This window comes from Lagenorhynchus albirostris, chromosome X, assembly GCF_949774975.1.
Source record: "Lagenorhynchus albirostris chromosome X, mLagAlb1.1, whole genome shotgun sequence".
NCBI classification, from domain to species: Eukaryota; Metazoa; Chordata; class Mammalia; order Artiodactyla; family Delphinidae; genus Lagenorhynchus; species Lagenorhynchus albirostris.
The window spans coordinates 17,195,589-17,215,591 of record NC_083116.1 but is presented as its reverse complement, the minus strand read 5'-3'; the positions used below and the strand labels follow the sequence as shown (position 1 = coordinate 17,215,591).

At 48.3% G+C, this 20,003-nt stretch overlaps 1 protein-coding gene across 1 annotated transcript in view; it reads right to left on the bottom strand.

Annotated features, from left to right (window-relative positions):
• Window positions 1–13,683, bottom strand: part of GPC4 (glypican 4) — a 108,989-nt gene extending 95,306 nt beyond the window's left edge. The window contains exon 1 of the mRNA XM_060136993.1: window positions 13,190–13,683. Within this exon, the coding sequence (XP_059992976.1) occupies window positions 13,190–13,349 (160 nt within the window). The 5' untranslated portion in view covers window positions 13,350–13,683. The remainder of the gene's footprint in view (window positions 1–13,189) is intronic.
• Window positions 13,684–20,003: the final 6,320 nt, after the last annotated feature.

Below are 20,003 nucleotides of genomic sequence, written 5' to 3'. Positions count from 1 at the left end.
GGTTCCTTAAACTAAAAACAGAGTTGCCATATGATCCTGCAATCCCACTCCTGGGCATATACACAGACAAAAGTATAATTTGAAAAGATACACGCTGTCTAAATGTTCATAGCAGCACCATTTACAATAGCCAAGACATGGAAACAACCTAAATGTCCCTCGACAAATGAATGGATAAAGAAGATGTGGTGTACATACATACATATATGTACATATACACATACACATGTGTATATATAATACACATATGTATATATACATATACATATTTATATACACAGAATATTAGTCAACCATTAAAAAGAAGGAAATAATGCCATTTGCAGCAAACATGGGTGGACCTAGAGATTATCATACTAAGTGAAGTAAGTAGACAGAGAGAGACAAATACCACATGATATCACTTACATGTGGAATCTAAAATATGACACAAATGAACATACCTACGAATCAAAAACAGTCTCACAGATATAGAGAACAGACTTGTGGTTGCCAAGGGGGAGGGGTGGGGGAGGGAAGGATTGGGAGTTTGGGATTAGCAGATGCAAACTATTATATACAGGATAAACAACAAGGTCCTACTGTACAGCACAGGGCACTATATTCAGTATCCTGTGATAAACCATAATGGAAAAGAATATGAAAAAGAATATATATGTATAACTGAATCACTTTGCTGCAAAGTAGAAATTAAACACAACATTGTAAATCAACTATACTTCAATAAAATATTTTCTAAAAACTAGCATTTCTGTGGTCTCTGTGGGGCTAAGAGTGGACGCTGACCTTTCACAGAAACCTGGAGGCTTCAGTACTCATGGTACCTGGTGGTTCCTCCACGGAGCACCCCGAGAACAGAAGACAACCGTGCAAAGGTGACACAAGAGTTCACCGTGCACTTTCTGGTGCCCACGTAAGCCCCATCTCTAAAATGACGGCCAAGAGATAAAACCAGAGAAGAGTGCTCCGTGTAAGCCTCGCTAACTTAGGCCCACCTCCCCTGTGCTGTTCCAAGTACTCCGGCCTTCGCCTCAGGACCCACTGGCAGTAACAGACCCTGCCATTCAAGTTGCAGGGGCGGTGGTTGTGATGGTGTAAAACGCACATCTCCTAGGAAGTGAGGAAAGCCCCACGGGCCTAAATGGGGGGTCGAAAGTTCCAGCACACTGTGCTCCACTCCAGTCATGTGCAGTATGCACTCAAGACTATTTCTCCTTCAGAGTAGTTATCAGAACTGTCACTAAATACCGATTTGGAGAATTACCAAGTCAATATGTGTCTCGCCGTTTAGACCGTGACGCCATGCATGCGAAGCCTGTGTCCTCCTTGGTCGCTGCCTCACCCTCAGTGCCCAGCAACATGCCCCATCAATTCAGAGGTACTCGAAAGCAGTTGCTGAATGAACCTTCGGCCTAGGCACCCTCCTTCTGCAGATGGAGGGTCAGATGTGTAGCCTCACTCACAAGTAGGATGCTCTTAGTCAGGAAAAAGCTTTCGGACGGTTAAGAGCACGCTACTTGCCAGGAGGAATCGCTCATGCATTCATTCAAGAAACATCCGAGCGCAAGCAACACACTAGACACTAGGTGTAGGGCAGTGAGTAAAAGAGGCAAAGTCCCTGCCCTTAGGTCAGATTGTGAGAACTGAACAAAGCAGTGGGGGAGAGGGACAAAGTGTCTGTGGGAGGCATTCTAGCTTACACGGAGGTCAGGAAAGGCTCCTCCATGAAGGGGAGAGGTAAGCAAAGCCCAGAACCCTGTGAGGGAGCCAGCCCTGCTGAGGAAGACAGACCAGTATATGGGGGAAAATTATAAAAAGCGCAGGCTGGCATGGGAGGGGGCCAGAGGCAGACCCTGTAAGGCCTCCTAAGCTTCTGGCTTTCGGTCTGGGTGGCAATGGGAGTCACTGGAGCACTTTGAGCACAAGTGATAAGGTCAGAGTGAGGTTTAACAGAATAGGATCACACTGGCTAATGTGCTGGGAACACACTGGTGGGGAAGAGGCTGGAGCAAGAGCCAGAGCGGAGAGACTCGTCAGAGGCAGCTGTGATCATCCAGGGAAGAGGTGATGGGAGATGAGATCAGGACAGTAGTTACCGAGGTGGTAGAGAAGAGGACAGATTCTTGGATCCATATTGAAAGCAGAGCTCAAAGGCAGAGATTCTGAGAGAGCATCTAAACAGAAACATTGCCCACCCAGTCACCTAAACCTTGGTTCTGATCCCAAGAAAACGAACAGTCTCTTATCTTGGAAGGTTCTGATTTCTTCATTTGCCCTCCAACCTGAAAGACACAAGACCATCTTCTCCCATCGCCACACTGCTTAATGATCAACCCACCTCCCACCAGTAAAGCCTTCTTCCCAGAATGAATCCAGGCTTGTGGGATCTGAAGAGGCAGGGGAAAAAGAAAGTTACTTCCAAACTGGGAATAAACAAGGCAGAATATTAACCAACCAGCCAGCTGGGGGCAGTTAGTTAGGATTCGGTTTAAAGTGAACCCACTGCACTCCTCCCCTTAAACAAAAAAATTCTCCCCATAAAAACAAAAAACTATTCCTCATCATAGCCTCTGACATCCTAGTCAGAGAGTGATTTTTAAGGACTATTTCTGAAGTACGCCAGTGAAAAGTTGTCTTGCGTTGCTTTTTAAAATCTTAGCATGGGGAAATATTCCATAATTAAGGCAACTTTAACAATAGTAGATAATAATTTGACTATAAATTGTAAGGAATGCAATGACTGCTTATTCTGGCACCAAAGAAGCAGGACTTTCTGTGAAGTGACTGCCAAGAAAAATGATACTCCCACTCAGGCTGGACCATTGCAAGTAGTAACTGTTAACCACATGCTTCACACTGCAGTTTGCAAGGACACAGTTCTTTGTTTTCATCTCTAACCAAACACCAGACTGAAAACTCAACGGAGACAAACCCGGCTGGTGGAATAGAAACAATAACCGAAGGGAAAATTTTTTTCTGCGGCTTGATGCTTGCTGGGATGCCGACGTCAAGGGTTTGGAGAACTAAGGAAACCTCTGCAGTCCAAAAGAAACCACTTCCCAGTCTGCTCCTGTAGACAGAAGCCCAACATCAAGAAAGAAGCCAGGCTTAAAGAGGCTTGCGAAAGCCAACGGACAAAGTAGCTGGGAGGAGAAAGGACTGGCGTGAAAAGATGGCTGGGATGAAGTGGGGACCAGGTGACCTTGAGCTAGACTAGACAAAGAGGGCAACCCTGTCTGGGGCCCAACCTGAACTGCCTGGGGAAGGGGAGGGACGCGAACACCTGGCTGAGAGTCTAAAGAAAGGAACAGGAGCAAAGGCTATTTTTTCTAGAAGTACCTCTGCAGGTACAGCAGAGTTCCTATTAATGTCTGGAACAGACAATGTAAGAAGCAGCAACCATTTGTCTACCAGGATTAAAACAAACCACATGAAATACTTAGCTCCCACCTCTGAGCAAGCTGAGAAATAACACTACATTCTAAGTAAAAAAAAAAAAAAAAAAAGATTCTCTTTCTCACTTAGGCATCTAGGACTAAACGTATTAGAAATTTTCAAATAAATAGCTTAAAATAAGTTAATTGAATTAAAAGGGATGGATGAATAGAAATATTCATTCCCAGAATGAATACAAAAGTCACAAATCATGCTTGAACTTCTTTGTGAACCACAAACATTTCTCTAACACCTACCATGTGCCGGGCAGTGTGATAAAAGCTGGAGTTACATGGCCGTGACCGGGCAGCAACAGCTTCTTTTCCTTTAAAGGTTCCAACAGCCACCTCATCAGAGACAAGGACCCTCAAATGTGTCCTCATTCTTAATACAGTACTCCCGTCCTTAACTTCTAGTGTTTCTTTAAATATGATTATCCATTTACTTAGTTTGGTAAATGTATAAAAGGGAAACCAATATTCACATATTTAAACCTGTCACCTCTAACTCAAAACCAACTCTTGCCTTTAGTGGCTTCAGGTCAGCATGTCAGTTTCCCAAGCTGAGCACAGCAGGTGGTAACAGCAGTATCTGACATTCTAAGGGGATTAGAAGACAAGGTGCAGAGGAACAAAATCACCAACCAAAAGCTCTGAAGTGAGTAAACCACTGAATTAGTAATACTCAGTGGTATTAATATTAAAATACTTTTTTTTCCAGAAAAGGACAAAGTGACACAGAATTTACTCCTTATTGACCCAGCACTGTTGGGAAACTAGGTGCTCTAAAAAGGTAATGTGCTTTCAAGAGCAATTTTTTGTATTTAGAAGATGTCCACTCTTTCTAAAATATACTTTCTGGGAATTCCCTGGCGGTCCAGTGGTTAAGACTCTGCGCTTTCACTGTTGAGGGCCCAGGTTCAATCCCTGGTGGGGGAACTAAGATCCCACAAGCTACATGGTGCAGAAAAAGAAAAAAAAAAACCTTCGGAACTTTTAAATCAGAATATACAATTATTTAATACTGCCCTGAGGGACTTCCCTGGCGGTCCAGTGGTTGCCTGCCTCCAAACCCATCCCTTCCTCTGATGGGTCCACAACCCAACCAGCACTACGTGCTACTCCTAATCAGGTAAGGAGTAGCAAGTAGTGCTGGGAAGCCAGGTAACCTAAACTTTCTATCTTCCCACATTTAAACCCTATCTACCTAATTCGAATGTAAGTGCCTCAAAAAAGCTTGATTCTGGTTTTAAAGGAACTCTTTGAATCCCCAGCACCTAGCACTCTGCTCTTGATAGAAGAGCTATTCAATCAATGATCGCGGGGCTTCCCTGGTGGCGCAGTGGTTGGGGGTCCGCCTGCCGATGCAGGGGACACGGGTTCGTGCCCCGGTCCGGGAGGATCCCACATGCCGCGGAGCGGCTGGGCCCGTGAGCCATGGCCGCTGAGCCTGCGCGTCCGGAGCCTGTGCTCCGCAACGGGAGAGGCCACAACAGTGAGAGGCCCGCGTACCGGAAAAAAAAAAAAATCAATGATTGCGGATGACAAATTTCTGAAGGCCTTTTCTCCAAGTAGAATGCATGGGCTTTATGACAGCTGTTTCCATCATTTAGCTTTTCTGCTTACTTCCACATTCCCAGCTGTGTTCTGGATGGTTGTGCCGACCAGAAGCCTAGGGATTTACTGTACTTCTATTTCTTGATAAGATACTTGAAGAGAATAAACACATGGCAAAGAGGACATTAAAGTAAGGGATAAAGAGATTTCTTTTATTTTACCAATAAAGAGAGGGGAAGAAGTATCACCTAGCACACTGACAATCAATAAACAACAGCAAGGCTGGATTCCTGTCTAATTCTCTCCAAAGTACTCTCAATGTCCTAGTCTTATTTCTCCACCCTCAGCAAAGCATCACTGGTTATGGCATATACTTGCGTCTTGATTAAAAAATATTTTTCCCAAGTTTAACAGATGTTCCTGGACTTCCCTGGTGGCGCAGTGGTTAAGAATCCTCCTGCCAATCAATGCAGGGGACACAGGTTTGAGCCCTGGTCCGGGAAGATCCCACATGCTGCGGACCAACTAAGCCCACACGCCACGCCACAACTACTGAGCCTGTGCTCTAGAGCCCACGAGCCACAACTACTGAAGCCCGCGTGCCTAGAGACCGTGCTCTGCAACGAGAAGCCACTGCAATGAGAAGACCGTGCCCCGCAACTGAAGAGTAGTCTCCGCTCGCCGCAACTAGAGAAAGCCCGCGTGCAGCAACGAAGACCTAACATAGCCAAAAATAAATAAAACAAATAAATTTTTAAATAAATAAACCAGACATTCCTCTTAAATCCAAGTTAGCCAAAATTGAAACAAGCATGCACTGGGTCTAAATCAAAGCTCTCTTCTGAGATAACACTTTGTGATGAATTTCATTGGAAAATTCAGAATCACAGAATCTCAGAGATGGAAGGGAACTCACAGATCATCTAGGGCACTGGTTCTCAACCATGGCCGCTCATTAGAGCCACTGAGGAGCTTTTAAAAAGTTACCAAGACCTAGCCCCACTGCCAGAAAGTATGATTTAATTGGTCTGGGGTGATGCCCAGGCACTAGTGGATTTTAAAAGCTCTCCAAGGGCTTCCCTGGTGGCGCAGTGGTTAAGAATCCACCTGCCAATGCAGGGGACATGGGTTCGATCCCTGGTCCGGGAAGATCCCACGTGCCACAGAGCAACTAAGCCCATGCGCCACAACTACTGAAGCCCATGTGCCTAGAGCCCGTGCTCCGCAACAAGAGAAGCCACCGCAATGAGAAGCCCGTGCACCGCAATGAAGAATAGCACCGGCTCATCTCAACTAAGCCCGCACACAGCAACGAAGGCCCAACACAGCCAAAAATAAATAAATAAATAAATTTATTTTTTTTAAAAAAAAAGCTCTCCAGGTGCTTTAAAGCGTTGCCAGGGTTGAGAATCACTGATGTAATCCAGTATTCTAACAACCCCACTCCCATTTTTCAAATCGAGGAGAAAGAACCTCACCAAAGGTATCAGACAACTGATTTGTCACAGAGCTAGGCTAGAACTGCTCTTTTCAAGAAACCATGGCCTTTCCATGTAAACTACTCCACCTAGGACAGTGGGGTTTCTTCCCTCTTCCCCCGCCCTTCCTCCATTATTTCCTCTTTTCAATAACCCAATGTCCTCACCTATCCCAAAGTAAATGCATTTTCTGAATATACTCCGTCTTGGAATCCCATTGCATAATTCTTGACAAGCTAAACTAGGTCTGTTTCCCTGTATCCACCCACTTGCTTCTTTCAAAGATCTCTGGGAGGTTAATCAGGCATGGCTGCCCCTTAAAGAAGCCATATTGCTTTTCCTCTAAGAGGCTGGACTCAGCCCACCCTTTTCACCATTATCATCACATGGGCCCTTTTTCAAACCCCTGGCAAGGCTCACCTCTGATTCTTTCAGCTCACTTAATTTCTAGTTTGTACCTGCCCTGCCATACCTCGTGGACTTCCCTCTTCTGCTGGCTTAAACTTTCCATTTTGTGAAAGATGCCTTTTTCCCTGAAGCACCTCTTTCACTCTGCCAGTTAGTCATGCCGGGTTCTTTTTTTCTTCCCCCAAGCAGCTGGTCTTTTTGATGTCTGGCACACATTTATCTGGGCTTTTCCAATAAGATGTTTTTACACAGTTTCCAGGCTTCCTGGAGGTTATTGACTTTTTTTTTAACTCTTCCATTCAATGTTTTTCCTAATTTCTAACATTTGTTAGAGTTTCTTTTTCAAAGGTTGAATACCTGGTTGATGGAGCGCTTTGATTTTTCTCTCCCACCAGATTGCTGAATTAAATGCATCAGAACTTAAATATATTTCAAATTACCTCCAAGATGGAATTGCTTCATGAATTTTCTGCACTTTCATGTTCTCTATAGTAAGCAACAGATGTTTAGCCAAGTGGAATTGAAAATGCTAGTTTTTACCTGTTCGTATTTTAGTGTCTGCTTTTTTTTTTTTTTTTGGCCACACCACACGGCTTGTGGGTTCTTAGTTCCCCGACCAGGGCGTAGGAGGTGAAAGCGCGGAGCCCTAACTACTGGACCGCCAGGGAATTCCCCGCTTATATAAACTATTGATCTCCTTAAGCCTGTGTTCTTCACCTTGGTAAAAACAACAAATTTAAGATTTTATTTTTTTAAAGGTAATTGACGTGCATCAGACAGCTCTATATGCTGGATCTAAGGTGTTAAATTACTCTTCTCCATTTGTTCTAAATTGCCTCATCACAAGTCTCAACTGTTTGTTTCTTAAAAGAAGTATATCTCAAGGCGGAAAGAAAAACAGAATTCCGAATGCTTCTGAAAAATGCCTATGACACTCGGTTATTAATGAAGTGGTGAAGATGAGTACACTCCCAAAAGAATAAAAACATTCTCCAAGTTATAACAACATTTCTAGGAGACTTACTCTAAATTTATTTCACTTCAGAATGTTTAGACCCAAAAGCTTCCCAGGAGAGCAAGAGACCATGGGATGATGATCTATCATCAAGGCAGTATAATCCCATGATAGCACCGGTGTCCTGCCAGACAAGGCGATACAATCATCTGTCATCCCCCTACCTGTTTAACAAATACTGCACCGCACTCGCGCACCTGGTACCATTGGGCACACAAAATGCCAGGAGCTGCCATCTGTCCTCAGGTTACTTACAGTTGAGGCAAGAAGACACACGTGTGCCTGCAAAGACGATGAACTAGGAAGCGAGACAGCTGTGTGCAAAGACCACGGATCCGATGTAACAGACAAGAGGCAGTTAAGAACTATTTAAAACAGCCTCCCAACAGCTCTCCCTGCCTTCCCCTTGCCTCCCCAACCCTGAACTCTGCAGTGCCACTAGTTATCTTCCTGAAACAGCCTGACTAACGAAATTCCCCTCCTCAGAAGCTATCGTGGGCTCCCCATGACCCAGGAAATACAATTTACAGTCCTTCTACTGTTAACATTAGATTGTCTCTGTCTGGGTACAACACTTTGCCTGCAAAGGACACGACTGGATCTCTCTACTAGAGCATCAGCATAGTGCTGTGATGATGGTCTTTTACCAGTTAGTTGCTGGTCCTCTCATAGCTTATGTTTCTAAGACTAGCCCCCTATGGGAGTTGGGAAGGTACTTTCTTATTATCTGTACAACACAGCATAGACTATACTTTGGGTCAGATAAGACCTAGGGTTCAAATCCCACCTCCAACATTAACTAGCTGTAAGACTGCGAATAGATTTCTAAATCCCTCTGAATCTGTCTGTCTGTAAAATGGGGATGATGAATATAATCATCATTCTGATTTTATATGGTTGCTGTGGACTTTAAATGAGACAATCTTGTTTAGGACCAGGCCCAGGGAAAGCACTTAATAGCCACCAGCTCTTTTCATCTTTTCATTGAAGCCAAAATGCATTTTTGGTGAACATATATGGCAACCACCTCAGGGCTAAAACAGATGTTATTGGGGAGCCACAGACCCCTTCCCAACTGACTTAGATAATCACTGATGTTTCCCTTGCTGAGACAACAAAAAACCTTCCTTTTTCATTCCTCGGTCTACTCTCCAGCTAATCCTGAAATTGCGTGCAACCCAACGTGAGTCAAACAAAAAAGGAAAATAGTAATTATGCTGAATCAAACATTTTATATTTGTATGTTCTAACTAGAGATTGAGCTGCATAAGCCAGAACTTTTACCAAGTTGTTTTTTGAGCATGTCCAGGAGATAGTCCCTGTACTACTTGGGACAATTTCTGTACTGACAGGTGAGAAAAATCACAAGTTCTCTGCAAAATCCAACTCATCTACTTAAAGTAGGTAAGAGGGAATACAATTCTTGAAGACATATGCTGTGTGTCTTACATGGAATAATCAACGCAGTATCAGAAAGTATTCCTGGGGCTTCCCTGGTGGCGCAGTGGTTGAGAGTCCACCTGCCGATGCAGGGGACGCGGGTTCGTGCCCCGGTCCGGGAGGATCCCGCATGCCGCGGAGTGGCTGGGCCCGTGAGCCATGGCCGCTGAGCCTGCGCGTCCGGAGCCTGTGCTCCGCAACGAGAGAGGCCACAGCAGTGAGAGGCCCCGCAAAAAAAAAAAAGAAGAAGAAGAAAAAGAAAAAAAAAGAGAAAGTATTCCTACTTCTCCAGCACATGTTTTCCCATGTAATCCTAACATAGCTTATGTGATTCCCTCAGAGGTACACATGTGAGCATGCGTGCACACTCACAGGTGCACTGGTCATGAGCGTAAATGGGAACAGGAAAATAAAAACTCCCAAATCACACCTGTGATGCAAAGTTCTCCTTGGTATCATTCGATGTCACTGTGGAAGGGACCTTTGGCAAGGTGAAGTAGGTTTCTAACCAACTGCCTCACTCTTCAAGACAATTACAAGCAAAGATTAGATTAGTAATTAATGCCAATTGTTGCATATCCTTTATCCTGTTCTTATGGAAGGAGGTGCAATGAGAATGGTAAGATTTTACAATTCCTTGTTATAAATACTATTTTTTTTTTTTTTACTATTGAACTACCATTAGTAAGTTAATATCCTAGTCCCAAATCCCTTCTCCCTTGAACTCTCCGGGTACTCCTTTCTCCTCATCTGTACCACTCATATGGTCCTTATCGCACACCATGTTGTATTCCAATCGTGTGTGTGCAAGGCTTATCTCCCTATTACCTGGGAAGGTCCTGGTGGCAGAGGCCCTCCCGTCCTTCTTGCTGCCCCCATGATGCTAAGCACAGAATATCGCACACAGTAGGTGCTCCAAAAGATATGCCCATTGAAGCTGAACAAAAACCCATCCTTTGTGTTAAAGATCCCTTTTGATCATGGCATCTGGGCTACACATTATTTGGTTAAGTTCAGGGGTCAAGTGGATAGGCAATGCAGGACCTAGGTCGGAGCCCTGTCAGCATGCTGTACTCCCCGACACCCTTGTGAGCACATCAAATTATCTTAATTATAATCTAAAAAGACTGAAACGTTCCTTAAGAATGTAGAGTATTCTCAAAACCTCTTCAAACCTCTAGAAGGCAAGTGCAAGGCCATCAAGAATCAAACCTTAAACTTGGGGCTAGGCACCCAGACACTGTGACCCTTTGCCTGGAAAACAATCCTGGACTTTTTGCACTTAAGAAAACATACGCACACACCCCCAACCAAAGAAAGTGCCTGGCAACTAATTCATTCAAGTCGCTACGTTGACTATGCTCTCCCAAATGACCAAAATTATCTGAGTGGAGCCCAGGGAAGACAACGACAATGTATGCAGCTGGAGAGGCCAGGGTGATGGTAAAGATTACCCCGTTTCTATACTGGCCGTCTAAAGGTATTTACTTGGGTCTGTCTGTGTTGTGACAGTGTCCTAGACTCAAATGAATGCCTCTAACACTCCACATTTCTGAGCCATTCAGTCATGCATTTTTGTTATTGTTGAAAGTGGTGCGAAATTGCACTGCATGAGCTAAAGTCCTTGGTGGTCTTCCAAGGATTCCAGCTAAAAAGGCACTTCCTTTGTTCCTTGGGAGAATGCAGTCCAGTAGGTCATTCAAAAGGGGAAATAAAAGCAGCAGCCCTGGGAGGGAGATGAAGGACAAGACAAAAAGAATAAAATGTTTTGGGTGTGAGCACATTAGCTTCCATTTCCTGCTGCTGGTCACTAATAACGCTCTTATCTTTAGGGGGAATATGTTCAGAGAAATATTTATGCAAAAACATTCCTCAGGTGTTTTCTGGGGACCATGACAATCAAAGGGAACACCTAGCACTGTCCTTGGGCACCCTTCAAACTTCATTTTTCCTGAGATGCTGGCGGGGGAAGATGTCCTGCCCTTGCAAGCCTGCACAGAACACAGTTGGAGAAAGTGGGGAGGACAATTTCACAGCCCACTCCCCGAACGCCTCCAGTCCACCTCAAAGGCACATATTGTTGTGCATGAGCAGAAGATGAAAACTTGTCACGTTCCCATTAAGTGCATCGCTGCATCTATCCCTTCAAAATGTGGGAATGACAACTGTAACCTTCACGCCAATCATCTCCACTGGGCCCCGGGCCCAAACCGTGCAGGGCACAAAGACCCCAGGTCTGACCTGTGGAGCCCCCAAGCTTCAGTGGCTACTGGCTCAACTTTACTTTTTCGAGCGGGGCGGAAGGGAGAGGGGAAAGAAAGAGGGCTTCTTAGGGCTCTACAACCAATAAAATCGTACCGCTGTGAAGACAGACGTGATCCCCCCAAAAAACAAGCAGCTCAAGGGCAAACAGTCTCTCATCAGTAACGTGCGAGGTACTTGATAACTCCCAAGGTGCGTGGGGTCCTAGGCTGCTCCAACCATTTCTTAGGTTCTAGTTCTAGATAGATGCCGGTCACACAAGAAAAGTGCCCAGCAACTTCCCTCAACTTCCTTTGTAATTTTTATGTAATTGATGACTGCACTTAATCTCCAAGGTTATTAATAGCCCTTCCCAAAAAATGACCCCCAAGTCTTCCTAAGCCTTTGGAAGCGCCTGGTTGAAATTACAGTATTTCCTTTGCTGGCTGCCGGCCCCCTGCCCGCCCCACCCGGGTAACCAACACCGCGAGGCAAAGGCGCGCTCTGCTCACTTCCATGAAAGGTTTGGAATGGAGGCTTGGCCCCCGGGGCTCGAATCGCTCACTTCTCCGTTAGGTTAAGCTGGCCATCAGCCAGCTAGATTCGTGGCTCTTTCCGAACCCTCGGGGCGAAGAGGCTACCTGCGCGGCCGCTGGCCCCAGCGCGGCCCGCGGGACTGCGCGCAACAGTTGGCCTCTGCGAATGAGTGCCACCCAGAGGGGATCGGCCCGGCCACCGCCGCCAGCCTGGCGAGGAGGGGCGAAGGGCACCCGCCGCAAAGCTGCCTCCCCAGCGCTGCAAGAAGGGCTTTCACAAACACCCCACGCACCCCCAGCGCCGAAACCCGGTGAACTTTTTCACAGGCTAAGCGGTCTCTATTTGCATAACCATCTCCCAACTGAGATTCAGGCTTCCAGTAATCAGTCCTTTCAAAGATTTGTAATTTAAAGTGCAATTAACCCTTAAAATGAGGTGAGAAATAAAGAAAAGGGGGGGAAATACCCTTCTCGTCCAACACGTTCCGGAAAGCAGGAGAGTCCCCAAAAGTCAGGGTTTGGAGGAGTGGAGAGTCGTTTGCTTTTTAAAGGCCACTTTTAAAGCCGCTGTAGCTACTGAAACTCCTAATCCGTGTCAGCGGTGGAAGAGAGGCGGGGAGTGGGTTTTTAAAGAACATCAATGAAACATCAAGTTCCACGTTTTGCGCCCCCCGGAACCTGGCAACCTCCACCCTACCCGACCTCTCGTCACCCACACAACAAAGCGGGGAGCCCAGTAAGGAGTTCAACCCGGAAAAGGCGAGGGAGCCGGTGACACGCACTTTGCGGGCCAGAGTCCTCTGGGGCTTCCTGGGACCAGGGAGACCGCGGCAGGGGGGGGTGGGGGAAGCAAGCTGAGCGCGGGAGTGCCGCCGGGTAACTCGGCGGCGCCCCTCCGCCTGCTGCGCACCCGGGGCCCCGGCGTCCGCAGCGAACGCTCTGCGTCGGGGCTCGCTCCGGCGCGCCTGCCCATTTCTCCGTCTCGGCTACCTGCGTCCGGCGCGAGGGGCGGCGGGGCGAGGGGGCTTCTGCGGCCCCTTCTCCCGTCTCTGCTCTCGCCTCCCGGGGGCTCCCACCTACCGTTGATCTCGTGCGTGGGGGCATCGTTCTTGTCGAAGCCTTTGGACACGTAGAGACGTCGCACTTCCGAGCAACTTTTCGATTTGAGCTCGGCAGCCAGCAGCGCGGCGCTGAGCGCGGCCAGGGTGCAGAGCAGCGCGGGCAAGACGAACCGTGCCATGGTGCCGGCCGGGGCGGACGCGCTCCCACCTTCGGGGCGGGACGGAAAGTGGCGGGCGGGCGCGGAGTCGGGGGCTCGCGAGCGGAGTCTGAGGGCGAGGGGAGTTGGAGGAGGAGGAGGAGAGCAGGAGGAGGAGACGCGGGGCGAAAAGTGGAGCTGGGCCTCGCGCGTCAGGCAACGGTCCCCGGTGCCAGGCGCCCAGCCCGGGGAGGAGGAGGAGGGCGTGGAGGCGGTGCGCGGCCCAGGGGAGCGGAGGCGCGGGCCGGTGACCTCCCGGCTCCGCGGGGGCAGCGATCGGGGCGGGCTGGCCGGAGGCGGGACAGGGGCGCGGGGAAGGAGGGGAAGGTGGCAGGCGCCGCGGGGGCCGAGGAGGGCGTGAGGGGCGGCGGCGGGCGCTCGCGGCGCGCGGCTCGGGCTGCCCGGCGCTGGTCCGCCCTGTTAGCTCGGCTCGGCTCGGCTCGCTCTGCCCTCGGCCGCACGGCTGTGCCCTCTTCAGCTCTGCCGCTGATTGACTGGCCGGCGTGCGCGGCGACGCTCGACAAACTTGGCCCAGCGGGCGGCACTCAGGGGGAGGGGGCGGGCGGCGGGGGGGCCGGAGACGGGCGGGAGCAAGCAGGGCCGGGACGGGAGAAAACCTGGAAGCGGGGTTGGATCCGGAGCGTCCAAATCCACTTCCTAGGGGGCCCGCACCGGGCGCGCAACGCGCCCTCGCGCGACACGCCCTCGCGCGACACGCCCCGCGGGACTCCTCCCTCCTTCCCTCCTCCTGGGAGGCGGGGAGCCTGCCCGCCGCCCCCAACCCGGGGAGGACAGGCTGACTTCTCCGGGGTGAAGGGCCCAAGTCCCAGGGGACCGAGAGGCTGGGGACTTGAAACCCACGTCCGAGTCCTAGGCCTTCTGCGCGCGGCCACCTGACCCGCTGCCCGCGGGCCAAAGCCGGACGGAGCCCTCCGGCCTCGATACCTAACCACCAGCACCCCTCCGCCGCTGCTACAGCCCCGCAGCCTGGAGGACGCCCGTAACCGCCCAGCTCCTGGGCTAGGAGTGGAAAGCGCTGGCATTAATCTCATTGTTTGAAGCGGGCACCAGAGGGACTTGGGACTCCGAGCTGGCCCTAGAGCCTCACCTGGCCTCAGACCTGCTTTCCGTCAGACGGTGCTCATGGAGCACCGACCTGTTCGGAAACCTGGCAGGCATTCTCAGCGCCCTCCAGCCCCCAGTCTGGTTCTGCTACAGGTCTAATCAAACCCTGAAGCGGGAGAACCGCTGCCCTGCCAACCGCAGAGCAAATTCAGGGTTGACCTTGGAAACCTTCTGCCCAAACCCTCCTTCTTCACGAAGGGAAACTGGGGCCCAGAGAAGAGAAGCGACTTGCTGATAGCATGTAGCTGGCGCGGGGAGGGGGGGTGTCCAGAACCCGGGACTTGACTCCCAGGTCACATGGAATAAAGGTAGCCCAGGAACCCCCTTCCCCTCTGCCCTTAAGCCTCTTAACAGAGTCTCACCCTCTCTGGGTCCCTGTCTCCACTTAGCCACCTGAAAACTGGAAATGGGTGAGTCTTCCCACCTTCTAAGCTTTGTCACATTCCATTAATGAGTGTTTTTGAAGCTTCTAGGGCTCCTTTAATGAAGGGAACTGTGCAGATTGAGAACTTGTCATTACGGTTGTTATTGTTACAATCTGCTGTAAGAGGCTAGGGTGAGAAGCGCCTCAGACACCTCGGGAGTGTGCTGGGAACTGGGCAGATAAAAGGGGCTGGAACTTATTATTTGGCTAGACTCTCAATTCCCATAAAACTACATAGGGTGAAGATATGAACCATCATTACAATTATCACCCTCATGGGGTTTGTTGAGACTTCCTCCACTGTTGTTTGCAAACCTCGTTGACATGGTTGGCTGTGAGGAGCTGTAGAAAGTAGCTAGCTGTTGTTTTGAAAGCCCACTGCAGACTCTTCTACATTTTATTAACTCTTGGAGATCATCAGCAGAAACAGACAGACTGTGACCCGTCTATAAGTGGAACTTAAATTTCCAGTTTCGGTGGGTTGGCATAACATTTAACTCTGCAGCTAGGAGAGGAGTCTTTCTAAATAAGCAAACTCAGCTACAGATGAATTTCCTGCCATTTTCGAGGGACTTTCAAATGGTCCAGGTTTTCCTTAAACGGATAACCGTCAGGTCCTCAAGGCATTGCTAGGGCTTAGCCCAGAGCACTTTTAACTTTCATTGATTGATGCATTTACTCAAAGATGTTCTTTACCAAAAAGAATACGATCTGAGATGCAACCAACATTAATAATAAAATGAAACCCAGCCACTGTAAGCGAGAAAAAGATACTCCCAAACTATGAAGCCCAAATCAGAGAAAGCTTCCTTTCATACCAAGTCCAGGGGGAACTCATTCCTTGCCCCCCAGTTTACTCGGCTCTTCCTGTTCGTGTATTATTAACCAAAACTTAAGCCTTTTCCACCAGAAACAGTAACCTCTGGCTAGAAACGGATCTGGACAAGTCTGAACTTTACCACGCAAGCCAGGAACCCCAAGCCCTGCTCAGAGGCGGCTCCCACTTCAAAGCCTCCTTTCATGTAAATACAAACAGGGTGAACAACTGGCAATCTATGAAACAAATACCATCCAGCTTCCCTTTTCTGATGGCCCGAAGCTCCTCCTTCCCTCCCCCCACTCCCATTCCAGTTTTCCTGTGCTCCTTAGTAGAGGTGTATCTACTCTGTAAGTTCTCTGAATGCCAAAAAATGGATTGGGGTCTGCAGGTAGAGTGCAAGAATCAACAACTCCTCAGGATGATTAACCTTCATAGAGCCCTTTTGGGGGGCTTTTTAAAAACTGAGATAAAATACATTAACAGGGAATTCCCTGGTGGTCCAGTGGTTAGCACTCGCGCTTTCACTCCCAGGGTCTGGGTTCGATCCCTGGTCAGGGAAATAGGATCTCGCAAGCTGCCCAGTGCGGTCAAAAAAATAAAAGTACAATTTGGTGGCATTTAGTACGTTCACCATGGTGCACAACCATCACTGCTATCTAGTTCCAGAATATTTGCAGCATCTCAAAAGAAAACACATTAAGTCCATTCCCTCCTCTCCCCAACCCCTGGCAACCACTAATCTGCTTTCTGTCGCTATAGATTTGCCAATTCTGGACATTTCATATAAAAGGAATCATGTCACATGTGGCCTTTTGCATCTCGCTGCCTTCACTTAGCATCATGTTTTTAAGACCTATCCATGTGGTGGCATGTGTCAGCACTTCCTTTTTATGGCTGAATAGTATTCCATTTTATGGACACACCACTTTTGGTCATATAGTACTTTAGAGTTTGCAAAGTGCTTCCAGGCACACTCCCATACTGATTTTTAAAATAGATCAGCAGGGACTTCCCTGGTGGTCCAGTGGTTAAGACTTTGTGTTTCCAATGCAGGGGGTGCGGGTTTGATCTCTGGTCAGGGAACTAGGATCCCACATGACATGCGGCGTGGCCAAAAATTAATAATAATAATAATAATAAATCAACAAACTGAGTCTCACTGAAGTTATGTGGCTTGTCCACAGCCACAGAGCTCTTGAGTGGCTGAACCAAGACTGAAAAAAATGTAAGGCCTTTGACTGAATCCCATATGAGTGTCCCTATTTCAGATTAATAAATGTTTATTGAGCACCTACTATGTGCCAGATGCTGCCCAGCCCTAGAGAGAGGGGAGATATACAAGCCGAAAGGAGTTCACGGTTTACTGTATTTGTGGTACAGTTGGTCTTCCCAGGTGAGGCATTTCTCCTGATGCAGCACTGGGGTATGTTCGCTGGTGGGCAGAGGGAACAAAGTATGTACTCGCTGCTGCTGTCCTTAAGAATTAGTTGAGTTAGGTCCATTCTCTCAGCTTTGGGGGCCCTTCTCTTGGCCTGCTGGGAAACTGCTTTGGTTGCCAAATAGGCGGACAAAGAGTAGGATGTGGCTTCCTCCCTTAGGATAGGTCTTGTGGGCCTCTAGTCTCTCCGCCTACCATACCCAGCCCTCCCACAGCCATCAGAGTGAGCCTTTGACATCACTTGAACAATGTCCCTCCCCTGCTTAACCCTGCCCCTCTCCACCATGGTACCCTATTGCTTTCCAGGTCAATTGCCAAGTCATTCAGCAGCTCTGGATCTTTGCTATTGGGCCATAGTCTACATTACCAAGTTTCTCACTGGGCCTCCCCAACCCTGTATCATTCTCCATCATGCCTGCATCCTCACCCTGCCCCTGCTGGGAATACCTTTTCATTCCCCTCCATTCTTTGGACAAGTCCTTCATACTCATCCATCAAAACTCAGCTGAGATAGTACCTCTTCTTGGAAAGCCTTCATAGATCCCCCCAAGCAGAGCTAATGGCTCCTGCTTCTAGGCCTCCAGAGCACTGTCTTTATAAAATGACTACCACATTTGTGCCTTAGCAGAGGTCCTGATTTCTCTGAGGATTCCTCGACCCCCAGCCTCCAAAAGGCTTTTTAGGCTTTTTGTGTAAATGCCTGTTGCCTGCAAGGGTACAGGTTCACCTGATGGGCAGTATCCCAGGGGAAAACAAAGACCTAGAGTTGTATCTGAAATCTCCTGATTTGGGGGGTTTTTTTGGCCAGGCAGCACAGCTTGCAGGATCTCAGTTCCCCAACCAGGGATTGAACCCGAGCCACTGCAGTGAAAGCAGCAAATCCTAACCGCTAGACCACCAGGGAACTCCCTGAAATCTCCTGATTTTTAAATTAGTTACTACTTCAGAACTCTTAAAAGCTTCCTGGACAAACTCAGCCTGTCTTCAGCCTAGATCTCACCAAGTAACTTTCCTCCCTCGCTCCACACCTCTCCTTTTCAAGCAACCAAGCAAGTAGTGTCTTCTTACCACTTACTGTGAACAAAAGTTGGTTCTGCGAAGGCCCTAGAAACTTGAAAGATCAGAGGCCTTTGAGGAGCTGGCATCTTGCCTGGGGAGGTAAGATCCATATCTACATGGAGAAAGACACTGGCGAAGAAAGCAGAAGGCAATGCACGTCCCTCAGGACACTCATCCCAATTTGCTGTTTGTTTCATGGTGGCCCCTCTCCTCTTGGTCCCTCTGGAAATTTACAGAAGTACCAGTAATTGAAGGATCAGCCACTTTGAAGAAGTTGATGTGTGTGGTCTGTTCCTGTCTCCTTACTCCTGACCTCCCTTCAGTATTCTTTCTCTAGTGCCTGAAGCTTGCCTTACTTTTCCTTCTCTCTCAGAGAGCTCATCTGTGTTTACAGCTTTAATCACCAACTCCAGGTACCTAGCCACCATACTTTCCTGTTTGTGTCAGGGTTGCCCCCAGTTTTCCCCAGGCCATAGGTGCCACACTCCCTCTCTCTGTATTAAAAACTTGGACTGAGTCTTCCTTTCCACTCAACAGCCATCAACCTTTGTCCAAGTTCTATTACCTTTTGTCTGGACTGGTAGAGCCAACACCTAACAGATCTCCAACTTCTCCCTCCATCCATCCACCCAGGGGCTGTCACAGAATCAATCTTCCAATAACATGATTTCCAAGTGTCACACTCTTTGGTGAAAAAAGAATTCCATAGGAAGACAATCTCACAATAATAACACATTTGTTTAGTGCGGCAGAGTTTAGGTATTGCCTCCACATGTATTATCTGTGAAGCATGTATTATTTTCCATAACTTACGGGTGAGGAAACTGGCTCGGAGTCTTAAATTGAGGTCCTCTGAGTCCAAGTTCAATGATGTAGTCACTTCTCACTATGTTCCAAGCCCAGAATATGCCCAGGAAAACTTCGAGGACAGTGGAAGGCTGATGTGTAAAGGAGTGGAGAAGGTAGGTCTCCTTTTGGACCATGAAGGATGGGGAAGAATCACTAGGCAGCGAGGATTGGGGATTATGAGGCCATTGAAGACACCATCTTGACCAAGTACAGGTTCATCCGGGTGACTATCATGAAATACGGTGCTGGATAAGGGGGACACATTACCCTGGGAGGATGGTGCCATCTTGATCCTATCAACACTGAAGATTTATAAGCGGAGAGTGAAAAGATACAAGTAGTGCGTTCGAAAGAATGAAGTGAGGAGGCATAGGACGGACTGAAAAGAGGCAAGTTAGGCCATGGCAGTCTTCTCAGCCAAGTGATAAAGTCCCAACGATTCCTTATCCGGGGATTCTTTATGAAGAGCAGAAAATAAATACAAGACATGGGCTTCCCTGGTGGCGCAGTGGTTGAGAGTCCGCCTGCCGATGCAGGGGACGCGGGTTCGTGCCCCGGTCCGGGAAGATCCCACATGCCGCGGAACGGCTGGGCCCGGGAGCCATGGCCACTGAGCCTGCGCATCCGGAGCGTGTGCTCCGCAACGGGAGAGGCCACAACGGTGAGAGGCCCGCGTACCGCAAAAAAAAAAAAAAGAAAAAGAAAATAAATACAAGACAGACAGAAGAAAGGTAGTGTTGCCCAGTGAAAGAGGCGAGGCTATAGGGTCAGGCAGACCAAGAGCTGAATCCTGGTTCTGCTACTTCCTGTCTGTGTGTCCCTAGATGAGTAACTTACCCTCCCTGAGCCTCCCTTTTCTCATGTGTCATGCCTACCCTGTGAAGATTACAAGAGAAAACATATGAAAAGCATTCCTCTTGG